Source organism: Oryzias latipes, chromosome 16 (genome assembly GCF_002234675.1).
Source record: "Oryzias latipes chromosome 16, ASM223467v1".
Taxonomy (NCBI): Eukaryota; Metazoa; Chordata; class Actinopteri; order Beloniformes; family Adrianichthyidae; genus Oryzias; species Oryzias latipes.
In genome coordinates, this window is record NC_019874.2 from 26263092 (window position 1) to 26281315 (window position 18224).

The 18224-nt window shown below is 40.4% G+C and overlaps 1 protein-coding gene across 11 annotated transcripts in view; it reads right to left on the reverse strand.

The window, feature by feature from the left end:
- Positions 1-2854: 2854 nt before the first annotated feature.
- LOC101174373 (myocyte-specific enhancer factor 2D homolog) overlaps positions 2855-18224 on the reverse strand; it is a 107264-nt gene continuing 91894 nt past the window's right edge. For 6 of the 11 annotated variants that reach the window (XM_020710361.2, XM_020710363.2, XM_020710362.2 and 3 more), the window contains 3 exons: positions 15984-16052; positions 12068-12118; positions 2855-7459 (listed from right to left, as the gene is read on the reverse strand). In XM_020710361.2, the coding sequence (XP_020566020.1) occupies positions 7027-7459; positions 12068-12118; positions 15984-16052 (553 nt within the window). In that variant the 3' untranslated portion in view covers positions 2855-7026. The remainder of the gene's footprint in view (positions 7460-12067; positions 12119-15983; positions 16053-18224) is intronic. The other 5 variants (XM_011485724.3, XM_020710366.2, XM_020710370.2 and 2 more) reach the window with 3 other exon arrangements.

Genomic DNA, 18224 nt, shown 5'->3' on the forward strand with positions numbered 1-18224 from the left:
CTGTGTGCAATCTGTTGATGACAGCTGCAAGCTGTTTTTAGTGATCAGGATGAGAGAACGGTCAACTTTGATCCTCCATCCGAGCATTCTTAGGTCACACTCATACCGAGCAGTTGAATGTTGAAACAAAAATTCAGAGAGATCTAAAACCCAAAAAAAACTCAACCTCTTCTGCTTCGTTCTGTGCTTTGGCATTTTCCGGTCTGCAGATGCTCACGCGGTAATTCAATCAGTGCAGAAATGAGGTTAGATGCAGACGGGCCACACCCACAGGAGAGGGCAAGCAGGACGACTATATCAGCAACATCATCACATGCTGAGCTGCTTTGTCGCTAAGCAACTGCAAAACAAGCTCATAACAATCCAGTCTGTAGATTTAAGAAATAAACTACTTTCAGGGCTCACATCTTCCTACCAGAGATGACATTTTTGTCCAGTCCTAAAGTCTTAATCCACGAAAACTACAATTCCCAGAACCCCACCCATTCATATTTGGTCTCAATGAAAAACCCTAAATGTTCTGACTTGGTTCAGTAATATGTGGTGGTTGGGAGATATTCATTTGCATAAGTCAGGAGGATATGGCATTAAAGAGTTTAAATCTAATTTGTACGGAAATATAATTTGTCGGCAGCAGCCGTCCACTCTCAGTAGCAGGAAACACACTGGTTTCAGGAAGCTGTTCTCCAACCAGATGACCACGGCAGGTGACGGCGTGAGGTCGCCTCAGGCGCTCCAGGGTGGGGCTGAATGAGACGTTCCACACAGTCCTAACCAGCAACCGCACCCTGTTCCAGAAAAATCCCCACAAAACGCAAAGTCATGCAGGATGCAAACAGAAATGTTTACTTTGGTGTGTTTTGTACCACATTGTTTTTTTCTAAATTGTTAATCTGACCCAAAAAAACAAAATAAAAAAACAGCTCAAGCTCCTCTAAAGGAACATCAGATGAAGAAACGATGAAAATCTAAAATAATTATGAAATAAGAACTTCAGAGTTTTGTGACATTAATTCAGTGGAAGAATTATAAGATTTCTGTGGAAGAGGTAAAATGTCTTTTTACACTATTTTAAGGCCCCATTTTAACCCATTCATGCCTGAATTTATTTCCAATTACTGTATGAAAAATATTTTTTACGTTCACAGTGATACTAAATTAAGTGGAGTCCTGGAATAAATGGTACATTGCAAATTAGTGACATGAAGGGGTTAAAAAAATAAATCGAAGTGACTAAATGATTTTAAAGCTCAGTGCACAACAGCTGAAAGTACTCTTTTAGTTTATTCTGCTTTTTAAACAGACTTATTTTAGCAGTTTAATTTTGATTTTAATGTTTTCATTGTGATTACTTTCTTTGTGCTTTTATTTTTATGTAAAGCATCTTTAATTACCCTTTGTGTGCTCTACAAATAAATCAGCTGTGCAAAAAGTTATTAAAAATATAGAAAATTTGAAGACAAAACAAGGACACAAAAGCATTGTGGTGAGAATATTACGAAGTAAAGTTTGAATTTGAAAAAGGTCAGAATGGAAAGACCTAATGATACGGTTAGAGCAGATGATCTGCTTCAGTCTGTTCAACAGGCAGACTTTCAGAATCACCATCAGAAAATGAGGATTCTTACCATTAAAAATGGTCAAACTTCAGGACACATCCGGACTGGAAGATTTAGAGAAATCTGCTTGAAGAAATGGAAAGTAGCTAGAGGCTAAAACTGCTACATTTGCAAAGAGTCATCTGAAAACATTTACACATTAGAGCTAAAATAGATTCAACCAAATACAGACAAGATTTAAGTCAACATGACTTTTGGAAGCTTGTAAAAAAATATTTTGCTTTTGCTAGTCTGAAAAAACTTGTTTAAAGCCAATGCACAAAAATCAATCCCATTTATGAAAGTTTTAGATCAAAGATAAGTTTAGTAGAAGAAAAACATTTGAAGGCCTGTCACTTTCTGTTAAAAATAAAATAAATTGAAAGCATAAATCATAACAAACTTACATCACCATCATCCGTATCTCTGAGAAGCCTTTAGCATTATATTATTTTTTTAAACTCTAAAATGGTAAACAGATAATTTAATATTACCATCACAAGTTTGTCTAACTATAGATTCCACTTCTTTATGAAGTGTAAAAAACCAAAACAAAACTAGTAATAGGATCGAAAAACAAACAAATAAATAAAGGCAGCTTAAAAAGTGATTTGAAAATATAGTTTAAAAAAATTCTGATTACATTTAGCCCAATATAATAAAAATAGAAGTTTAAATGTCTAGAGTCAGTTTCCGCTATTCTTAATCCTTAAAAAAAGAAAACAAAAGAAATACAAATAATTAACTTTCTTTTTAGTATAATTTTTTTTCCTTTTACAAATACATTTTGAGGTTTTGGGGAAGTGAAATATTTCACACGACTTTAAAAAATATTTCATAGCTGGTTAGCAGTGTTCACCTTATTAGACAAACTTTATGTTTTTGCAGCTAACAATCCATTAATTTATAACTTTTTTAAACTGTTTTAAGTATTTACAAAAATTCAATTAGAACAGTGTTATATTTATCTATAATTAACTATTTTAACTTCTGTTGTTTTAGATAGCAGCACATAACAGTTCCTTTCAAAATAAAATACACCCAATGAATCCATTTTTTTAAATAAATATTCTTAAAGTAAGTTTATTTAATAATAATGCTAAAAAGCTATGAGGAGGTCTTAGCACCTTTTCCTTTCCACTTCCGGTACTTACTCCAGTCAGATCATTGCCTGGAGTATAGACTAAAACACTGACCTCTAGTGGTCAGACAGTGGCAGTGCTCTGAAAAGCTCACAAAAGACAAACTCGCCTTGGTTTTTCTGTAGGTCAACTGGTCTATTTAATATATAAAATACGGTAAAACATACGCAAAAGGGGGAGTAGGGTAAGAGAGGACCAATGGATACTTTGGTACAATAACAAACACTTTTTTTTTGTAAAAGCAGTATAGAATTTGTAATAACATCAGTGCATACTTTATTTATGAAAATATACACAAATTGTATATCATTCTCCAAAACAACATAAAGAAAAAATCATCTTTACAACAAACAAAAAAAAGCTGACTAGCCAAACACAATATATTAGCTATGATTTACTTAAAACTTTTTTTTCCATTTGTCATTTATTTATTTAAATGTAATCCTGTGTGACGTGTTTGTGTCAAAAGTACATTTTACTTCCTATAACATGATTCACTCTGCTGTAGTTTTGTAACGGCCATGCACTGACATCTTGGTGTCTGGTCAGAAATAAGTTAGACAAGTCACGCTGCCCCCCCCACCACCACACACTCTCTCCAGCATATGTGGATTGGGGGGGGGGGTATTAAAGTATAACAAAATTGAAGCGTATCGTCAAAGTATACCGGCTCAGCGCCTCCACCCACAGCCACACTTCCTTCATCACTCTGCTTGTGTCGTGTCAGAAAATCCTCGTGCAACATTAGTAACACTTTTTTTTTTTACATTTTGTTTTTGTTTTGAAGGAAAACAAACCCCAAGAAAGAGGGAAAAAAAAACATTATCAAATAAAATCCAAAATAAAAACAAAAAAATATCTAAAACCTACACAAAAAGAAAAAAAAAACAACGCAGATTTCTATATCATCATGACATCTACCATCAGTGAAAGCTGTGGCAATGATGATAGCAAAGATATCAGTTCTTAGAGAACAAGTAAAACAGACTTTCACCAGCACAAATTAACACTGGAAAGTGAGTGCGACTTGTACACATCATTGTACAGGATGCTTTCAGGCGGCGGTAGGATGGTGGTAGGGGAGAAGTTCCTTGAAGTCATGTCACGATTGTCTTTCTGCTTTTGTGGTCAACAGTGCCCCCTAGTGTTGATCAGTGACCACTGCAGGGCCTCATGTTTTAAAGGAATTTAATGACTTCTCGTTTTGGAAAAAGACATGGCTTGGATGTGGGCGGAGTTTAAATTTGTGTCTGTTTTGTTCAAAGCTCGGAGCACAACAGTCTTTACAGTCAGTGTTTACATTTGGAGGGACGGGGTGGAGGGGGATTTATGGTGACTCTGTCACGCGCTCAGAAGCGCTTGGCAGACTTGTCGCAGAGGGAATGAGTGTGTGAGTGACAGACAGAGATAAAAAAAAAAAAGACAACTCGCTGAGGATGAGGATGAAAGTTGGACGGAGAGGAGGCGGGTGGGCCCAAATGACCCCGTGATAATTTAGCTTCATCCCCGGACGGAAGAGTGTTCTGATTGGGTTCGAGGGGCTTTGGGATTAATAAACTGAGTGACGGGGAGAGAGGGAGGGTGATGATGGGCTGTCCATGAAGAGGAAAAATAAAAAACGGTTGAGGGGTCTGTGCCGGCTTTGGGAGGTAGTCATTAAAAGATCAAAAATGACAGAAAAACCGCTAGATGGATGACAGAGGAACACTCAAAGTGTGTCCAAAGAGCTTTTCTGAAGCAAATGGATGGCGTAAAAGAGCTTCTAGAAAAAAAAACAAAAAAAACGGGCACTTTCTTTCAACCACCTCCATTTTAAAGTCACTAAACCCTATTTGACAATTTTATAAAATACAAAAATGACATCCACATTTTTTTTCTTCTTCATATATTTTTTTTAACTTCTATTATAAAATTTCAGCCGACCCGTAACAGACGAGGGAGAGCTCCTCTAATATAGACACATGGCTTTAGATACAGGAGGGAAAACAAAAACGCAGCGTACAAATTCCCTTGGCTTGTTCAAGATTTTTCTAAGTGATATGCTTTTTAAATGTATTTTTTTTTTAAATACAAGTTATACTAAAATATTGGGAAACATTTAAATAAAAACATTTGTGGGTGACATCATCCTATAGGCTAAAATTCATTCAGAAAAATGTTTTAGCTTCTCAATAAATAAATAATTAATTATACTGTGTTTTTTGAAAACCAAATACTTTTGGAAATGTTTTCATGGATCCTTATTACGGTACATTTTTCATCTTAAATATCTATCTTAAGTTAAAATACAGGGACACAATATTTCTAAAAAGATTTTTTACTTTACTTTTTTTTTTTAAACAAATATCTGTTGGCTTAATTTTATTTGAAGAGAAACTTTAAAGGCCCACTCCAATGGAAATCATGTTTTTGGTGTTTTTAAATCTGTTCTTGCGCCCTTTTTTTTGATGGTGAAGGACATTTGCAATACTCTGGGCGGGCGACAAGCACCCTGCTGCTCCGCTCTGCAACGGCGAAGGGAAGGGGGGTGTGGTTGCTTCGCGCCAACAGTCCCACCTCAGAGGAGAATTTCTAATGAACTCCTGTCGCTTTGCAGAAACGACGTCTCAGAAAACGTCCAGTTTTTTGGGGGATTTTGGCTAAAAACGACATAATCAAGATTAAAAAACTTCTGGGAACGCTTTGAAAAAAGATCAAAAGATGATCAGAGTGGGTCTTTAAACATGACTATCAATAGACTGATGCACAGTTTAACAAAAACAATCTAAAAACAGGATTAACAAAGCCTAAAACATATTTTATGCAGATATTCCGATTGAAACCCATGTAAATCATTCTTGCCCAGGTGTGTGTGTGTGTTGACCAGATGTGCGTTGCCAGAGGTGGGAGTTCAGGTAAAGTGCGCTCCATCAGTGACAGAGTCCAAACCGTTGCTCACTCAAAACAGTCCAAGTCGCTACTACATCTCCTTTTCTGCCTCTTCATCGCCCTCTCTTGGCTCGTCCACACATTACACTTTATATACACGCATAAATAATATATATTTATATTTTAAAAAACAAAACCAAAAAAAACAGACCCATCCACAGAGAATTTTTGTTTTCTCTGTTTTGTTGAGGGATAACCTGCTGAATATATGCCTCGTATGTACAATCCCTGTTGTCTGTCTAAGTCACTTGCTCCAGATGCAGAGATGCCTCAGCGACCATCTGAAGCTGTTTAAATATATAGTTGTATATGACCTACTTTTCAGCCTTAAAAACACCTTATATCCCTGTCACACAGACGGTTACAGATTGCTTATATACATGGTAACTCAGGACTCCGACCCCTTTGAACATCAGCTTTCACAAAAAACGATTTCCGCTGCTGCCATCGGTGTTTTCCAAGATGAAATTGAGAGTGAACCATTGTCTAAATCACCTACTGTGAAGAAAAAAACAAACATTGATTGAGGTAACAAATCCATATGAACACACACCAAACCCACACACAGCTTTGTCAGCTTTTGTAGTTGACAAGATTTTGGGAGAATCGAGGCTCTGCGTCACATTTTGAGCTGCTGCAGCTCGTCCCTGATTCGGAGAAAAGCAGTTTGTTACCAATAAGGTTGTGTTTTTTAGCCCGAATGTGGGCTCTGACTGGCTCATTGCTGTTGTACCGGACCGGGCCAAATAGGCCTGATGTGAACTGCTTTAGTGTCCTCAACCAAATCCAAAATTCAAACAGTCTAGACAAAAGCGCACACTTCAGGTCATCTTCAATCAAAAAACAAGCATGACTTAAACGCAGCAAGGTACAAAGGTCATCAGTAACCACAAACCAACTGCAAGGCATGCTGGGAAACCAAGACTGGTTGTCTGCACTGCCAGGACCTGTCAGAGAGTCCACACGGCCGAAATTAGGCCTGATTTAAAAATGTTCTCATTCATGTTTGAATAGAGGCCTACGAGATATTTGGCCTGAAAGGTCACCCCTGGTTTGGTTGATCGACCTGCTGGACCCCCGTCTGTGGGGGTCTGTGTGCATTACACTTCAAATGTGAATGCACGTCACCTTACAAGTGAGGCGGGGTGTCCACACGTGCGTCCTAAGGGTGCTTGCATGCTTTTGCTGAGTAAAAAGGTGTGGACAGGAGATTACTGAGGGGATGAGGGTTAATTTGTACGTGTGTGTGCGTGTGTGAAGGAGGGACATTTGGGGAAGCGGGGCAGGTGGGGGGGGCAATTACATAAGCCACACATCTCTATCCTCAACCTGTCCATCCCTCATTCCTGTCCATCTCCTTATGTCACCCAGGCGTCCAGTCTCATCCTCTTGACGTTTGTGGCGTCCTGTTCCTGGGGCTCAGCTGAGGAGGGTCGCAGGAGGACCATGGTGGGCTGCTGGGCTCCGACTCCGGCCTGGTGGTGGAAGTCCTGACCGGGGCCCCGGCCCTGGGTGCCGTCGTCCCTGTCCTCATACGAGCTGCCGTTGCTGCTGAGGCTGTCGACAGGCGAGCGGCCCTGGCGTCCCGCATCCAAGCGCAAGTCACCGGGATAGGCGACTGACACCAGACCCGGCCCCTGCCCTTGAACCCCGCCTCCTCCTGCTGCAGCAGTGTTGACGGTGATGGGAGTGCTGCGATCGCGGTTCGGGGAGACGGGCTCGGACTTGATGTTGACGTTGGGGTTAGTGTTGACTGTCAGTGCGGTGCTCTGAGGCACCGGGCTCAACGACCTGCACAGAAAGAGAGGAGAGAGGAGGAGTTCAAAGGTCAGGCAGCTGCAAAAGGTAGGAACTGCTGCACACGACACTGGAGCAACGCCTCATGAGACTGCGATGAAAACGAGTTCAGCCAACACTGTAAAAATGATAGGATGGTCAAATGAATGCATCATATAGTTCAGAAAAGCATCTACTGGACAGTAATAATACAAAAAAAACTCAAACACAGTTAAGACACCTGTGCAAACCAGACAGACACAGGTTTGAGTCAACCTGAGCACATGAAAGCAAGGACAGACATTTAGGACCAAACAAGAGGCCACAGAAAGCAGACTCCTTCAGCCATGCAGTCCAAACATGTTGGATTTGTTGATGATATGTTTGATTTGGATCACAGACCTTTCAGCTATGACCTCCAAATCTCAGTTATCCCACATTGAGCAAGCTCCTAAATGACCTCTACCGAGTCATCTCAGACTTTTGGCAAAGTAACCTGAAAACATTTAAAGACCCACATCTATTGACCTTTTTTCATTGCGTTCCCAGTGGTCTTTTATTTACGATTATAATAACAATGACCTGTGCCGTTATCTAGGACAGAGTGTCTGCAGAGCGGTCAGGACTTCATCAGGGTGGGTCTTTAAAGCTGAAAATACCAAGTTAGATCTTGTCATTCTGATTTTCCAGGCCTTCAGAAAAGCTTTTTGCGTTTTTGTATTCTACTCAGTCGAACTTTTTTCATTCTTACTCTGGCAATTTTGATTAGTTTCCTGCAGAGGTCATTAAAAAATAACCAAGATGACCCTGGGATATCAATTCGTTTTCACCTTTGTACACATTTATGCTATTTAGCAAACAGAGCACTACATGTGAAAACACGTTTTGGTCAAAAAGAGATCGACAACTTTAAATCTGGGTAAACATCTACATTTTTTATAAAAAATAAACTTCAAAATCAATCTCCTCTACGATCAAAGAAGCTTCATAAAGTTGTCATTAAGACAAACCTACAGGTTTCATTCCACATAAAGCTTAAAAGCTGGAAAAGTGTTTGGTGCTTCAATATGAATTATGAATCAAAAGCATTTCTTGGGAGATTTTTCTCTGAGATTTCTGCTGCCTGAGGTTTAATTTAATGTAAAAGGATTTTAGATAAAATACATATTTTCTACTCATTTTAGATTAAATAAGGTTAGGAGACTCTTGCAGATGAAAAGTAGATCAGGAAACATTTTGGAACAAAGTAAACCTCAAATCTACAGCTATTAAAAATGTAAAAAAGAAAAAGGGTAAGATGCAGTCTCTGAGCTTTTCCAAGTCTAAATTTAAGGAAGTTTCTTTAGCTTGATTGAGGAAAATGTTTTCAAACAAAGTCTCCTAAGGAGGACTGATTAAAACGTGTGAATGTCTTTGGAGAAATCTGCTTTTGCCCTGGTTTGAGCTGATCTAATGATCATTTCTGTAAACGTTTCCTGAGATGATGGGGACGAAAACGATGAGCCAGAGGAGCTTTGGTTGATGTGGCGTCTGCTCCAGCGCCTGCCATGGCGCTTTGATCAGATCTTGCTCCCTCACACGCAGCCTTCACCTCCTTCACCTTAAGGGTGATTCAGATCCGTCACTGAGGCTGACACCCGCTGTTGACGCATCACTTTCGCTCTCACCTTTGACGGTGTTGACATGATTTTTCAGATTGCGCTTTTCCCCCCATCTCTTCCTCTTCCCCCAGCATGACTTGGAAGATGTACATTTAAAGCTCCCAATTACTGCGTTAAGCCCCTCAGGTGTGTTCTAACATGTCATATCATGAACTGTCTGTCTCTAATATTCGCTCAATTACTGGCAGACTGAGAGGAATTAAAGATAGCTCTCCTCTGGGCGATCCTGGGCGCTCGAATGCGCTCGCTGTGCTCCTGTGTGTGACACACACACTCCAGGTTGTGGGCTTTTGCTGTCACGCATACAAATGGCTCCCCCGACTCGGCGCACACGCGCTGCTGTGTGTCAGCGGGGTCCGCTGCGTCTCTTCCTGCGCCACTTCATCAAACCTGCGGGACAAGGCCCGGGCTGCCGAAGGTAGATGGATGAGGATGCCACCGGGGCGCCGTTGCAATGGAGAGCAAAAAGGGCCGAGTCAGCGGGCCAGTGACAGTAATGAAGGTGAGAACAGTGGGCTCACCCCCCCCTTTCTGAACATGAACGACACGGCAAGCACAGCCAGGAGAAGACGACGACGAAAGGAGAGCTGCGGTGAGCAGCAGCCAAAACCAAACTGAAACGTGTTTGTTCCATTTCATTTCAAAACAGTGTGCTGTATGTAGTTAGCTATGAAAATGACTCTTTCTTAAAGGTCAGATCACTACAATTATCATATTTTTTGGAGTATAAGTCACAGTTTATTTTGCATAATTTGACCAGGGGTGCGACTTAAACTCAGGATCAATTTACATGGGATTTTTTAAAAACTAAATATTGGCTCATATATTACTTATTTTCCAACGAACAACCAGTTGCAGTTTAGCGGTTAGTTCCCACTGACAACGCTAGAAAGCACTGTAAATCTGTGTGTATCACTATTTGTTACTTAGAGCAACGCAGAAGAAGACACACGGCGGAGAATCTGTTCATTCTCTTTAACTTTATGACGTTTTTCTTATTTGCATGTGGACTTTATTCTTCTTGTTTTTATTCTTTCCTTCCTTTGACTAATGCGAGTCATTAAACTGGGTCGCAGAGACAAGGAGGTACCGCTGAAAGCGCCATCATTCAGATGGTAAAGATCAGTAGATGGTAAAGATTTGTAGAGCTTAAATAAGCCTGAGTTGTCTGCATCACCCGTGTATTAGGCATCAGATATACAGACAAAGCTTTCATTTAGAAATTAGGCTAAAAACTTGACAGTAGCTTCCCAAAAACGATTAACTCAACGTCCATTAAAACACATTTTTAAACAAGCATTGAGCAATGAATCTGACACATGTTTAAAAAGAAGCAGCGGACACCTATTTCATGCATGAATTGCGTTCGATGTGAACACAGCATTATGCCGGGATTGGTGGATTTGTTCAGAAGCATTGCCCTATTCTCCCCTCCCCAAAAAAGCATTTTTTGGGTGCTGCGACTTATACTCCGGAGCGAATTGTATCGGTAGTCCCAAAAAAACTGTAGGGCAGCAGGTGTAGGCAGCATTGGACACTTGTTTTGACAAAAATAGGCCTAGGTTTGATCACAAATCTCTCTTGGAGAATTTCTAAAGGGCAAATATCTGGAATGGAACAGACTCAGGAGCTTTTAAGTCTATAATATGCACCGCTAAACTGCAAATTAGCTTAGAAAGATCACACAAACACTACAAGTTACTCAGCTGCACCATCAATGGATTATAATTAAAACAAGCGTAAGCATAATGATATAATTTTAGGGCCTAATTATCTCATTAATAGTCTAAGATGAATGTATGCACACACACACACTGAAAGGTAAACAGGATCTCAGTATGAGACTGGAATACATTTGCATGTGCACTTGAAAGAACCAAAAAAAAAACAAAAAAACACTGTCGTTCATATTTTGGGTTTTCAGATGCAGCATCAGTTTAAACTCTGACACTTAAAATTCAAATTTAATCAGAAAACAGACAATATTCATTTTGAGCAAGAAATCCTATTTGCAATCCTATAAGCAATCCATGAATAATGCCTAGCCAGTTTTTATTTAGTTTTAATTTTTTTATTAAAAGGCATTTTAAGAAGGACTACACTTCCAGGTTGAAGCACGTTTGAAAACAAAAGTAACCGGAGCCAGGACACATTAACAAATTACTCGAGTTCATAGCAGTCAAATTTTACAACATAAGTGATTACATTTTTGAAAACTTGCTTTAAAGGGTGTGGCTACATTTGATAACTGTAAAAAAAAACAAATAATTAAGAATGTATTTTAAAAGCGTACCCTGTGGTCTTTTAATTATAATTATGCTGTTTTTAGCCAAAATTTTTTTTTGTAAAAAGTGTCAATTCCTAGGACATAATTTTTGCAGAGCCACAGGAGTTGAATAGAAATTTGCCTCTGAGTTGTGGGTGGGTACACCGCCCTTTCCCACCCTTTTGTAGAGCTTGGAGATGGGACCTACATAATGGACAAAATAATCAACGATCTAAATATAGAAATACTCAGACATGTAATCTAGCGTTATGACCCATCCTCTCCTTTGCTGCATCTGTTTGTCGTTGGGTTTAGCTGATCATCATCAAACTGTGCCGACGTGGCCGACTTGGATTTGTGGGTAAAATCAAACAAATAACTTGTGGCGTCTTCCGCTTTTGTCATGAGTTGTCATGTGATATTTTGTCGAACTATTTAAAGTTAAGAATTAAACTCTTCTGCTTTGTTGCCTGTTGAACACTGTCATGTACCTGATCAAGGTCATAAAGTTCTCCGTTAAGTCTTCTCCATCTTTTGGCTTTCTTAAAATTACTCAACCTTGTGGTTTTTTCAGTTTATTGATACAGTATAAACCTGACGTCTGTCTGATCAAAGCATAAAAACTATTTGGCCCCTGTCAGGGTCAAACCTTTGGAAAAAAGCAGCTTTGTGTCTAAAGTGTAAAGAATACAGTACCAGCAGAGGCCCTCCTCTCTGCCAAAGACCAAGTTGGACTGAGAAGCCAAGCTGTAAAGGGAGGTGGAAAAAAAACAGAAACAAGCAGATTTAACAAAGCTGAAACAGCAGGGAAACGTTGAGACGAAGGCCAGTCATGGTCGCTCCACACATGGAAACTAGAAAAAAACAAAGAGCTCAACGGCTGCTTCAGTCAGGCAGAGATGCTGTTGGAGACAAGAAACCCGTGAAGCCTGAAACTAATTTGATGAACTCTCGTGGATTGCCTTTTTACACAATTTTGTTCAAAATATGATGATTTTTTAGTGTTTTGTTTAAGTCATTCACAAGATTGAAATTCAGACATTTCTAGACTTTTAGATCCCCTTTTGACCCATTTTCACGTGCTGATTTAACTTGAAATTGCTCATCCCATAATGGCGAATTTGGGATAAATTACTGCTATGATTGGACTGTGACTGATCCCCTACTTTGTTCTGCCAGCTTTATGGTGTTAAGCAGAGATTTCTGAGCCTTCGGGTGAGGTTTCACTTATGCGTTCTGCCTAAACCACTTTTGGAGAAGGAGAAAAGAGAGACAGATGGCAGAAAAATAAAGTAAGTAGTTGTGGGCGGAACAGTGTGAGATGAGAATGAGTTGATATCAGGCACTAGTAATCTTTTTTTTTTTTTTTAAAACAATGTCCTTGAATGCGTTTAAGAAACATCCTTCCTCTGTTGTTTTTCTTGCTCCAGTGCCTCAAATGGAAACCATGTCTGCTGATAGCACATGGAGGAAACAACTAGTGACAACATGTTCTGGAACAACTGGGAGCACCTCTACATAAGCAGACAAACATTTGGAGAGCGCGGCTCTGCTGGGAGAGGGTTTAGGGGCCAGCCAGGTCATTAACATTTAGATTGGGTAGTTGGAGGGGGGGGGGCTGACGGAGGGAAGACGAGAGTCAACAGGTGTACACCAAATTAACCGAGCTTGACGAAACGGGGCAAGAAACACGCGACGAGGCGGAAGCACTAGAAAGGCATGATTAAAGGGGGGGGGCATCAAGATGACAGGAATAATTTCCTTGTGGAGCATTTGGCGAGGAAAAGCGTAGACGACAGCAAAGCCCAGGCTCTGAGCCAGGCCGTCAATCACCATTTGATTGGAAAGTCCTGTTTACGCGCTAAGAGGGCCGCTCCGCACTGACTCTAAAAAGCAACCCCAGCAGCGGAAGCCCCCACGTTTGACTAAGCCATCCTAGGACAGCATGGCTCTTGCTATTGAGCTGGGAGAACAGTTTGGCGTGCTGGGAAGGCGTCCCACATTTCTGTGGTACTCGCTTGTTTTTAGTGACAGCGATTCTGTTTTTCTGATCCAACACAGTAAACCTGCCCGGGGCTGAAGCGCTGCCACAATCAGCATCTGGGCCGCATGATCAGGGATAAAATGTAAATCCTGTTTATTCAGTGAAATCAGGTTTGTTCTCTGTGACACAGAGAATGTTTTGACTATTTTAAAGCAACAGAGGAAAAGAAAGGAGAGACTGCTTTAAGGTCAGGCTTTTTTATGATACTTCAAAGCTTATGAAAATCCAGACCGTTTCTCTAAGGCACTGACGTCAGGGTAGAAAATGCTTTGGAAAGTGACTGATCTGGATTTCCATCTTCTATCTGGTAACAAATATAGGTGACATGTTTAGGATCTTGTCAGCAAAAAAACTCATTTCTGACTTTATTTGTATTAAACTTTATTAAAATAACAGCAAGTTTCCGTTAGCGCATATTAATGTTGGGATTTATGGTCACCTAAAGTATAAAACGGGTAAATAAAAGGGAATTTTTTTTTATTGTTACAGTCATCCCATCTTCAACTCAAACATTATTTTCAATTTCAAAATATGAGTTTCAAAAGAAAAGTTGAAGCGAATTAGGCCAAAGTCACATCCACCCCCGTACAGGGGTTTTTGGGTTGTCAAGGTCGTTGGGGAGGGTCATAGAAAGAAGAGGCTGCTTCTCAAGGGGAGGGCAGGTGTGTCATGCTGTTCCCCTTGAGGCTCGTACAGACACCTTTAAGGGACTAAATGAATAGGAACGTACCATTGTCATGATTGTGGAGGTGTATCGTGACAAATTTGTAAAGATAATGTAAGTAATACGCACTTATGATGTACGGGTGATGCTGTTATAGGGTGCCCTAACGCTACACATAATGTGGAAGTACTGGCCCCTTACTGACCGTGCACAAATGCTGCACACATGGGGTGTGCACGTGATATCCAAGTGCCCGTAGGACGCCCATTAGACGTCCACACGAACTACGTTCTGTCTAATTTCCTGAATTCTAACGGTCAGGATGCCTGCAAGGAGCACGCACTTATCACTTGAACAGCTCCAACAGGCTCCTTGCGCTGTCGTGGGTTTTGGGGGATCTGTACGACACGTCTGACACACATGAAATATCTCAATGACTTCCCCCTTGCGTGTTGAAGTGTTTACCTGTCGGTTGCTGCATGCCCGTAGAGAAAACTGTGCATGAACATGAGTGGTCCCCAATCTTGATATTTAATGGTGTGTGCCCCATATGTTTGCCCATTTTTCGCCAGCAGATACCCGTATCCACACGTGAGGGCAGACAACAGTGTTTAGGCAACAACAGCTAAAGCTACTAAAGCTAACAACCACTAAACATTTCAATAACCAGATTATTTTTAAAGCCAAACAGCGAATGTCTTTAAACAAACCTTCATTTAAACTGAGAAATATAAATGATTTCTACAGTCAGTCCGGGCGCAGAAGAAGTCATAACGAGCATAAGAAATATTAAATTTAGCAGCCTTGCTTTATAATTAGGGCAAACACTTGGGGAAAGTAAGAGTTGGCTGCGTTTTTTTTCCTTTTCTTTGGTTCTTAGTGTTTTAAGAATTCCATGCAATCTGGACTCCCATTTGTTCTCACTTCCAAGGACCTTTGTGTGTATGAAAACAGTAGTGTGTGTTAACTATACAGATGCTCAAACCACTAAAGCCGCAGCTGTTCCATACAATAACAAACAGCCCATTGTAATTCTTCCAGACAGCCCTTAGTCTCTTTTAGACTGAGAAACAAATACCTCAGGCTTTCTTTTACTGACAGGCGGCATTGTGTCTCTGCTATTGTTTCCAAACTTAAGTGATCAAGAATTTATACATTTAAGCAAATGCAGAGATGAGTCTAAACAATTAGGGCTGTTTTTAAAATGTCAGATGTGTTTGTCTGTGCACACAATAATTGAGATGAGTGTTTCTGATTATTAGCTGATTAAAAGAAGTCAATGAGAGCTTTCTGTCATCTTAACTGACTTTGACAAGCTGCTTCGGATTGGGTCTTTTAACCATGCTGCTTCGGGAACTTCAGGTTTGTGCGGATCTGGGAAGTTGGATTTCATGTCTGTCAGCAGAGAGTGACAGCTAAACAGCAGGAAAGTACAATTCTAATGCAGGCAGCGTGTCGGAGGAGCACAGCTGTGCACCGGTTTGGAGTTTAGGAGTGAAAGCTGCACCCAGAGACTCCTTTGATTTAGGAGCAGAGCAAGGTGCTGCTGCTGTCACACGGAAGTTTCTGCTCTTTCTTCCTGACACTTCTAAGGAGCTTCAGATCGAAGCTTCAGGTGGCAGAAAAACTCCCGGAACCAAACTAGTTATTCGGTAATCTGAGAGGAGAAAAAACAGAATTGAAACGACAGAACTGCAAGACCACAGGCAGAGCAAAGCAACAGGCGTGACATCCAACCGTACAAATGAAGAGTGAGGAGGCTCTGATATCATTTCTGTCAGGTTTTTGTATTTGTTTGTCACTTGTTTGGAGTTCTTTTGGTCACGCTGGTGTGAGTGAAGGAGATAATAAACGGACAGGAGAACAGGAAGCTGCATAGTCATGGATTTTATCAAGCCATTCACCTCAGGTTAGCCGCGAAATTGGAGATGCAGTTAACCATCTCCGCATTCTGTTTGTCTGCACCCCACATGCTGTGGAGAGAAGGGGGGAGGAGAGGGGAAAAAAAGCACAGTTATAAACTGCTCCTCCAGGTTACAGAGAAGCAAGCCGCTCACACAAACATTTAGCCTCTTAACATCTAGACGGAAAAGTGATGAATTTGAGCAGAGTGAAGAGAAAAGGCTTTTGCTTTTTCTCACAGAGGATTAAAGAAAGAAGCACACATTTACTGGAGAACACTAGCAAAGTTGTCAAGTAACTTGTACTTCAGGGATAGGGTGCTTAGAGCTTGACTTTACCTTCAATTTTCCTTCAGAGGTTTTAGAGACGTCATAAAAACAAAAAGAAAAATGTATTACATAAGTGTTTTTTTTAAATGTTACCTAATTAGAATAACAGAATCTTTAATGTTTTTGTTCTATTTATTCTAATGACAGTAATCCCTCACTTTATCGCTGTTGACCTTCTGAAACTTTCCTTTTTTGCAGATCTTTGTCAGTGCAATTTTGCAGGCTTTTGGGTTTTTTTGACGGGCCACTGTGATCTGCATCCTGATTGGCTGTAGACTATTGTCAATCAACTCCTCCATGCAGTGTCTTCAGTACAGAATGCGTTTAGTTTGCATAATCTACATAAATCTTCTATTGTCTTCATTCTCCAATACTGGACTTAAATTTCTGTGAAGGTTTAAACTAATTATGTTTGTTTCTGTCTGAGAACAGTGTATATAAAGTGCGTAGTTTGGGGTTTTACAACCTCATAGCATCTACTTTGCTGATTTCACCTATTGCAGGTTGTTTCTAGAACGTAACCCCAGTGATAAACGAGGGAACACTGTGAGGAAAATTTGATAAGAACAACGGTTGAACTCTGACTATAAACTTCATGATGGAACATCAAAAACATCTGTCATGAGTTGTTATTCTTCTCATAAAAAAGATGCTTTATATGGAAGAAGATGGTGAACAGTCTGGAGGACAGAGGAGGAAGGAATGAAGCAGCTCTGTGGTCATGGCAGTGGAATCACAGCAGACAAAGTGAACCTCCCCAGCTCAATAAAAACTATTAAAGCTTGTGGTTTTGAAAAGTACCCAAAATGGTGACATGTGTGATGAGCAACCAAATGAACCAAATGGAGCAGTTCTTGTCTGAAGTGCACTTCAAAAGGCAAAAATGTGTTTTTGGGGGTTTGAAACCAGGCAGATTGAAAAGTACTGGACCAATGATCAGTCATTTTGAATTTTCAAATGTATTATAATGGTTATTCCTCACAAAAAGATCCCCAAAGCTGTTTTTAAATTCCTTTATGCATTTTTGAGCATTTCTCTAAAAATCTCCGCTCTCAGCACCAGCCCCTCCCAACCCACGAAAACGAGCGGGTTCTCACGAGCTGACGTAGATAAGTGAGAACGTCCAGGAAGAGTCTGCACTGCCAGCTCCGCCCCCAGGCTAACACACACGCCCACTTTCTCTGCGGAGCTGGCGGTGATTTGCAAAAAGGCTTTCCTTTTATGTGCACAACCTGCACATCCATCTTTGCAAAAGTTTGGATGGTGTTTGTTTTCGTGAGTGAGACACAGACACGCTGCCGAGGCTAACTCTAGATTTACGTCAAGAAATGGGCGACACCCACACGGAGAGAAAGCTGGTGCCTCCAAGATCGAGTCATTTCACTTTGGCCTGGAAAAGAACTCGGGAAAATCACTTCTACTTAATAAAAATGTTGTTCTTTTGTGTCCCAAAGGTATTATGCTATCATATACATGGATATAGTTGACTATAAAAGGCTTACGAACAGCACGGTACAGGTTCTCTAACCTTTTAACACTAAAGCTTTAGCTCCAGTGTTGAGAATCTACCGTAACTCTTCAACCCATTTATGTAATTCTGAAGCAGAGAAAAGCCGCCTTGCACGGATATACAACACCTTTTAATAGTGAAGCGACTACACAATTGACATAAATCCGTTGATTCTGTCGTGGAGAAAAGCAGTTATGCGATGCTATGCAACACTTTATGTTGGTTTTATGTTGGCATATAAAAAGCCGCTCTTCGCCGCGTCAGAATCAGCTGATTCTAGCTGATTGCGTAAAAAGTCGAAGAGCTGTCAAAGAGTCCAGTAAAATAACATGTGTTATTTAGGTGTTGGAGGGTTAAATGAGGTAACTGCCAAGAGGAATCAATCTATTTTTTTGTAGAAGGGG